The sequence below is a fragment of the Gastrolobium bilobum genome, unplaced genomic scaffold, assembly GCF_033153095.1.
Source record: "Gastrolobium bilobum isolate Gb01-03AN ecotype WA unplaced genomic scaffold, APGP_CSIRO_Gbil_v1 utg39686, whole genome shotgun sequence".
Taxonomy (NCBI): Eukaryota; Viridiplantae; Streptophyta; class Magnoliopsida; order Fabales; family Fabaceae; genus Gastrolobium; species Gastrolobium bilobum.
The window spans coordinates 50691-59194 of record NW_026895111.1 but is presented as its reverse complement, the minus strand read 5'-3'; the positions used below and the strand labels follow the sequence as shown (position 1 = coordinate 59194).

Sequence of the window (8504 nt, the reverse complement as noted above, 5' to 3'; positions counted from 1 at the left end):
ATAAAGTGTTTACTTTTTTTGCTGTCAATGTATATAAATTATCTACATTGAGTTCAAAATGAAGTCATTTTGGAATGAAAATTAGGATATTTTTATAATTATAATCTATTTTAGGGTTATAAAAGTCTTTCTCATTATAATTTTTTAATTTTTCAATTCAAAACAATATCATTTTGAGAGTAAATATAAATAATTTATCTACCTTTACTGTAAAAATATTAAAGTCTTAAATAAATATTTGATAGAAAATAAATATACAAAAGTGGTTGGCAAATGGGCCTAACATCAATTGTTGTTAATTCATGGAAAATCTTCTTAAACTTTCAAAAGAGATGTCTTTTTGCCCTGAAAATTCTCGATTAGTACAGTTTTGCTAAGAAGAATAAGGAAAGATTCGTTGATAAATTTTTTTGATAAATTTTTATAAATTATATTATCTTTTTCAGGGAGAACATAGTGAAATCTAATATTCTTTCGAAAAAAAATAATATAATTTATAAATAATTTTTTTTATAAATATAACATATCTCAAGAAAAATATAAGATAATTAATGAATTTAAACTCTGTTGGATTTGTAATGTCACTCCTAACCAAAAACACGACCAGAGTTATGCTCGAGTGTTTCACAATTACAGCGTGACATAAATTCAGTTATACACGCAAGCTTCCTCAATATGATTAACATGTGTCCATGTCTCAAAATTAGAACAGGATAAGCCCTTGTAATCTGACTTATCTCCTAGTCACATAGTTTTACTTTTTTTTTCTATTTTCAACAACTTAGACTTATTAAACTAATATTATAGGGTTTTATAAGAGTTATGTTGTAGGAAAAATGATTGTGTTATGTTATAAAGATTCGTTTTGCGTGCCGAAGTTTTTTTTTTTTTTTTTTGGTGGGCCCCACAAAATGTTGTGTGTGTAGGAAAATTTTTGTGGTCATGTTAAATGATAGATGATAAACCCAATATTATATACGTATAATAATAATAATATTAATGTTGGCCAACACGTTCCGCGGTTTCGTTCTTATCTTGAATAGTTCAGTTGTCAAAATCCGGTGTGCTATGAAAAAGTCCAATTTCAGGCACAGCTCACGGTTTCACACATAGCTTGTTGCTTGCAACTACAAAATCCACTTTCTCTCCCAAACCCAACTATCTCCCGTAACAAACTTCTTCGGATAATTTAGTTATCAACTTCTCTGATCAACCCTATTTGTTCTAATCACGATAAGCCTAAAGCCATATTGAGAATTATTCATTGTAATTGAAGATGAGGAGCAAGGGACATAGCCAGAGCATGTTTTTGAGGATCGTGGCTTCACCAATTAGATTTCTGAGCAAAGCAAGGGACATGTACGTCAAAAGCATAACAAACTGCGGTCAAAACATGAGCTATGGCAACCCAATGGACGATGCTGGAAGATTCTCTACTTTGTCGAGAAGCCACAGCGCAGCCACATCAAGGAGGTCTGAGGTTAACGAGGATTTCGCAGAGCTCGTGAGAGCAGCATCTGCTAGGACTTTGGTAAATAGAATTGACATGGATTTGGTTCTAAAAGAACAACAACACGTGCTGTCTAATTTCGATTCAAAAAGGTTGCCTAAGTCCACCAGTGTTGGAATGGCTCGGATTGACGAGGAGGATATGCCTTCTGATTTGTCGGAAGGGGGTGTTGCTTTTGTGCCAGGCTCCTACCCAAGAAGTAAAAGCTACGCTGTTGGAAAGGGAAATGTTGTTTTCTGAACCATCTTAGGAATGCTTTGTTAAGTTTTGGTAGAGAGATTGAGATTTGTAAGAATCCTTTCTTTCTTTCTTCTTGTGTTTTGGATATTTGCATTCTTCATTCTGTTTATGGTGATGAGATTTGTTAATTCGATTGCTTTTCTATTGGTTATTATTTTTGGGCTTTTTAAAATATTTCTTTGAGTTATTTTGCAAATAAGTTATCTGCATTTACTTCAAATAACATTGTTTTAAGATTAAAATATTGAAAAATTATAATTACAAATACTATAATAACTTCGAAATAAATTAAAATTATAAAAATACCATGATTTTTGTTTCAAACGTCGTATTGAGTTTAGTGCAGATAACTTATTTGTAATAACGGAAGCAAAAACAAACACATTAAAATATGGATTTTAAAAGTTATGTTGTAGGAAGAATGATTGTGTAATGTTATAGAAATTCGTTTTGCGTGCCGTAATTTTTTTATTTTTTTTCTTCAAAAAATATGAACCCCACAAAATGTTGTGTGTGTAGAAAAATTTGTTATGTCATGTTAAATCACAAATAGAAATCCTTAGAATATATAATTTGCTAAAAGATGCGCGTACGGTAATATGGTTCAAGTCTCGCATCATCAATATCCTGGCCGCACATAGAAGAGTGCGTGATTTGAATGTGCATATACATCTTTTTGCATTATATTAGTAAATCATTTGCAAAAAAAATAAATTAAATCGATAAAATGTTTTAAATTTTGCTTTACATGGTCAAAAAGTCCTATTTTTGGGTACATTGAAAGCAATTAACAGCGCATCTTATATTCTCTTGGATTTTTAATTAATAGATGGCGAGAGAGAATAACTATTAAATTGGATAATGACACAAAAAGTTCACACCTTGCAAGATGCACATTGGCTTTTAGGTGGTGTTTGGTTGAGGTATTTTTAGGAGATACTTAGGCATCATAGATAGAATTTCTTTGTTTTCCATGTTTGGTTCACAATATTACAAAATTTTGATAGGAAACACATTTCCCTAGACTTTAATATTTGTGTGTAAAATGGAAAGAAAGTTACTGTTCAATTTCTCCACTTTGAACGTGGTATTGTGACTTAGATGGCTAAATGAGTAAAAGACAACCAAAAAGCTGATCGTAATACCTTTATCTTATCTAATTTGTCCGGTAAATTTTTTTCCAACTAAACAACTTTTTTTACATTTTCTTACCAAACTCACTTTCCAACCATTTCCCTATCAATTACATTTTTCTAGTATTTAAAAAATTTCTCCTCAACCAAACACCCCCTTAGAAAATTTGCTTCTTCATCCAATGCCCAAACTTCTCCATTGAAAGCCCAAATGGCTTTAAAGCTTTAGTTTAGTCTACCTATATGGTTTAGGCTTAATAATTCAGAGACCTCTATGTTTAGTTGATAACTTAATGAATATATCATATTTATTTATTTTTCCAAAGATATTGGATCTCAAAAAGTAAGAAATCAGAAATCATATATATATATATGGAGAAAATATTTCTCCGACAACTTGAGATAAGTTTATCTCCGGCCAATCCAAAACTATGTCGGTTTGTTTATTTATTTCCTTATATTAATTGATTCACCTTTGAATGATTATGATTCCTTTTTTCTCTCTATTCCTTTATCACCATTGATCCATCTTTGTACAGTTATGATTTAGTAGCCGGAAATAAAATTATCTTAAGCAGCTTGAGAAACAATAAGCCCTATATATATACACACACACACACACACACACACACATATATATATATTGGTACAATAGAGGGACAAGGCCCCAACAACAAGGAAAAAACAAGCAACAAAACAACAAAAGAGGAAAACACAAAACAAGATTAAGGAGACAGAATAGGAGATGGATCTCAAGGATCAAGATAGTCAGCTGAGAGAAAGACCTTCAGATCTTGCTGAGGAGACGAAAAAGAAGATAGGCCATAGCTTTTGTTGATGGCTTCTTTGGCTAGCCAATCCGCACAACTATTACAAGCTCTAGGCAAATGAGATACAGAAACACTCCAATCTCTATCAAGTAAAACTCGAATCTTAGTTACCAGGGAAAAATTATGAGATACAGAAACACTACAATCTCTATCAAGTAAAACTCGAATCTTAGTTACTAGGGAAAACTTTCGAGTGTCATTACTAGTATACGTAAGTGAGTTCACCACAAGAAGAAAGTCATTTTTTACTACAAGCTTCCTCCAACCTTTGTTCCAAGCAAAATGTAAACCATGAAAAACAACCCAGAATTCAGATTGCAGAGGAGAACATGATCCCAAAAAAAAGTTGAAGCCACCAAGCCAGGACCCATTGAAGTCTCTAAGAAGGCCACTACAAGCAGCCTTTTCGTTAAGAACAACTCCATCAACGTTGAGTTTTACAGTACCAGATTCCGATCAGATCCAAAAGGAAACTACAGTCACATCTAAAACATTGAAAGGGGTGCAGACTCTAGGGGTTTTGCTCAAAGTGATATGGTTTAGCAAGAAGAAATGCAGATTTTCGGATTCGCAGGCCTAGAGAAATCGACATCATGAATTTCAGAATTTCTCCAGGAATTCCTATATATTTCAACATACAACAATGTAGCGCAGTCACCCAAGATTTTACACACACCAATGCACATTATATCTATAGAAGAAGAAAAAGCCACGACTTTAAGCGAGAAAGGAGAAATTTGATTTGAGATCAATGCATTCATCAACACACAATAGTAAACTTTATCCACTAAGCTAATTTACACATTCTATTTTATGTTTATCCACCAAAACATGCCCATTTGGATTAGAACAAAATTATGATCGATTTGCCTTACTTTTAAGGGAAATGTACTTCTTATGTTGCTGCAAAAAATTCTTTTGCAGCAACCGATTATAATTATGTATTTCAGGGGATACATAATTATAATCATAAAGCTATTTTTTTCTCTCTTCACGTCAGCAGACAACTTCTGAAGAGAGAAAAAAATTTCTTTAAGATTATAACTATGTATTCCACAAAATACATAGTTATAACAGTTGTTGCAAAAAAAATTTTTACAACAACATAAGAAAAAAGAGACCCTACTTTTAAACGCTTCAAGTGAACCATTGAGTTTACAGTTTACTACAATACCATCGATATCTTAATTATTAGTTAGATAATAATCAAAAGCCACATAATGTAAATAACTTGTATGAATTTAAGTCCTGAAAATGTATTTTTATAGAATGTAATGTACGCTTAGAAAATCAAACTACTCTTGTAGATAAGTGATTAGGCTAATGTTGTGAAAATCAAGTTTCTATGTAGAAACTTAAGGGAATGGTGGAAACGTAAATCATATAAATGATACGAAACATAAAGTTTCTACTATTTAAGGTTAAGATACAAAATTATATATATATGCATAAAAAAAATCTTATAAGCCACTACTCAAAATTCAACGAATAACTTCATATTTAAAAAATATAAGTCACATAACTATATAAGACATAAGTTTAAAAATACAAAAAAAGAAAATTGAGTTTAAAAAATTGGAAAAAAAATGATTTTTTTTTAAATACTAAATTTTTTGAGTCTTAAGTAAAATTTTAAAAACTTGCATTTTTGCCGCTTTTATGTTTCTACGTGGGGTTTTTACTAAAAAAATGTTTTACTTACACTTTTAACATGTTTTACATTGCGTTTTTACTTTATACAGTTTCTATGTTTCTACATTTTTACATTAGTTTTTGACAACAATGATCACGACTCAAAATGACCCAATAGGTTTTTTTCCCTACGACATGGAATAGCCTTTCCTGTTGTAAAACACGAATTTTGCATGTGGATGACCATTGAGATTTTAGAACGTGACCTTTTGCTTGCCTATGACTTTTGGTATGAATTGTAACCATATTACATAATGGTGGATTAATGTGTAATTAGTCCTGTTATTCATCCTTGAAGTCCTATATAAAGGCATGTACTCTATGAAAAAGAATACAATAAGGATTGATGATATTATTCTACTTTCTCTCTTTATTTCATACTGTCTCTTTTTTCTCTCTTGTTTCATAATATGTATTTATGTTATTTCTTAGTTTCATAACACGTTATTAGCACGATCTAGTCTCTAGTGGTATAACAACACAATCATGATCAAGTCTCTAATGGTGTAGATCAAGATAAAGTCTCTAGTATACCCAAATTCCCGACGTTCACAAGTCTCCGTTAACCAAGTGATGAGTTTGATAAACATAAAAGGGAGTAACTCATTCTTATCCTTTCTTCTTCAATTAATATATTTCAAGGCTTAATTTCTTTCCTTTTTGCTTCTTTCATGTTATATATAATATGAATTTTTTTCTTTTGTTTTTCTTTCTTGATAAATTCTTGAAAAAAAAATTACATTTTAAAGCATCCCTGAGGATTGCTCAAATCAATGGATATTATTGGTTATTTTTCATAATTGTATTATAGTTTCTGAAGAACTAGAGCTAGATCATGATTAAAGAGACCCCGTTGATCTTTAGAATAACCCGAAAGAAAAAAAGAGAGAGAAAACACTCTCAATATTTTTTTGCCTATTGAATATACTCTAGCAGTAGCAACATTGAGGAAATGGTTCAAGAAATATTTTGCATCAAGTTTATGAATTTTTATGATTCAATAGAACAAATTATTAATGAAAAATTATACCATAAGGCTGCCCAATGATTAAACTCTATTCCCAGAAGTGAATATTCTAAACGAACATATTCTAATTATGAACCAATGGGTTTAACTATATTCCCATAAGTGAATATTTTGGAATATAATTTTAGATATGGAAAAGATTATGGTTACAAACCAATGACCTTAAATATGACCAACACAAGTGTCAGTACTAGATTTAGTCACCATGAACTTGATTTACTGCTCGCAAAGAGCATATATTATATTATCTGAAGGAGTACAATTATTAATAATTGATTCTTAATACTCTGGTAGACCAATGAGAAGGTATATGTCATTATTCTTATTAATATGGTGAAATTATATATATTTGTTTTCTTTGAATACCTTGATGGAATAAATTATTTGATTGATCACCAAAAGTAATTAATAATTTTTACTTGATATACATAAAAATATAAATTCATTTCAATGCTCTATAAGAGCTTGTGTTATGTTATGTGGAAGAACAAAATTACTAATAAGTTATGTTCTATACTATAGTAGATCCAGAAGAAATCTACTAAGAACTAAAGATATTTGATGCAATGATTATCAGATTGAAACCATGGGTAGAAATAATGTTGAATTTCTTTATATAACATTTGTTGGACTTTGCCACAAAATTGTGCAAGTCTTCTCTTATGGATTGTATTATACAAATATAAATTTCATAGAAATTAATATTGTTATTAACCAGAAGTTAGTTTATTCAAAAATCTTTACCCTTTGGCATTAGGGATGAGCATGGGTCGACCCGAACCGGTTTTTTTGAAGAACCGAACCGAACCGGTTTAAATCGATTCGGTTCTTTGAACCGATTTTTTATAAAAATGAAATTGGTTCGGTTCGGTTTAAAACCGGTTCGACCCGAACCGTTTATGAACTGGTTTCAAACCGGTTTCGAACTAGAACCACTTCCGAACCGGTTTTAAGGAAGAATTTTTTTCTTTTTCCAACTTTTTGCACTGTGCCAAAAACCATGTTACAGGATTCAAATGATTAGTAACTTGTGCCAATAATCACCCAATTGGGTTCTAATCAATACCTCTTTTTTTGCTATGCGTTCTAGAAAAATCCAACTTAACAATATGAAAAAATACTGCCAAGCAGGATCCTCATTGTTTTTGGACTGTTCTATCATTTTTCTCTCTAATTGTTCTAACATCCACTGGGTGATACAAATAACATGAAACCCAAAAGAAAGTAAACGAAGCTAGCAGCATCCTGTAGCGAAATAAATGCCACAAACGTGCCTATTTTTCATTGCAATATATAAAAGTTTGATATCTACCCATGTAATTTTCTCTATTTATAATGATAAATTTCTATCTGCACACTGAAGATATTTTTCTGAATACGAAGAATTCCAATCTGTAGGTAAAAATAGTAATGCAAATGTACAACTTGCTTGTGCCAAGACTTTCCAAGGAGTAGCTATTACAGGATCTTGGTAATATAAGTGGCGCACAATGCTTCATGAGGTATGACACCTGTCGCACACCAGAATTTCAGTGTCTTTTGACCGTTTTATCCTCATTCCTCAGCAAATTCAAGGTTCTCGAAATTTTCTTCATCTAATTTGCATCATAAATCACAAGACAAATTGCAGCATCTCAAACCAAGAGCTTTTCATACCTCATTTACTTCAAGTGGCTTCAATATTTTTACAGAACACGTATCATATGAGGCTGCAAAGCTGCTTGCTCGTTTTCATCGTCAGATAAATTGCCCAAGGCATTGGGATGCTCCTAATAGTTACAAATGGCCAAGCGAAAAAAACCAAGAGACTTCACTATAAGTAATTACATGAGATATATTGAATCATGGGAAATGGTAGAAACTCACCCGAAGATGTCTCCGATGCCGCTGGATGAACGTCACTACTCTAACCATGAAGTAATTACATTAGATTAGACCCATGTGTACAGTGTATTCATTAAATGGAATACATATGGGAAAAAAAGTTAGCTTACCTTGAATATGAAGATCTGAGTTCAATCCAATTTGAGATAAATACAACTGGTTCTAATATAGAGACTTAAGAGATGAAA

The 8504-nt window shown here is 31.5% G+C and overlaps 1 protein-coding gene across 1 annotated transcript; it reads left to right on the top strand.

Moving 5' to 3' along the window:
- Positions 1 to 1064: 1064 nt before the first annotated feature.
- On the top strand, positions 1065 to 1859 carry LOC133310922 (uncharacterized). The gene has a single exon (XM_061511946.1). It carries the CDS (start codon positions 1277 to 1279, stop codon positions 1748 to 1750), a length of 474 nt encoding a protein of 157 aa, XP_061367930.1. The 5' UTR covers positions 1065 to 1276; the 3' UTR covers positions 1751 to 1859.
- The last annotated feature ends 6645 nt before the right edge of the window (positions 1860 to 8504 follow it).

What these genes read in the sequence shown, in the direction of transcription:
- LOC133310922 (XM_061511946.1), top strand. Translation starts at nt 1,277, where the DNA reads ATGAGGAGCAAGGGACATAGCCAGAGCATGTTTTTGAGGATCGTGGCT.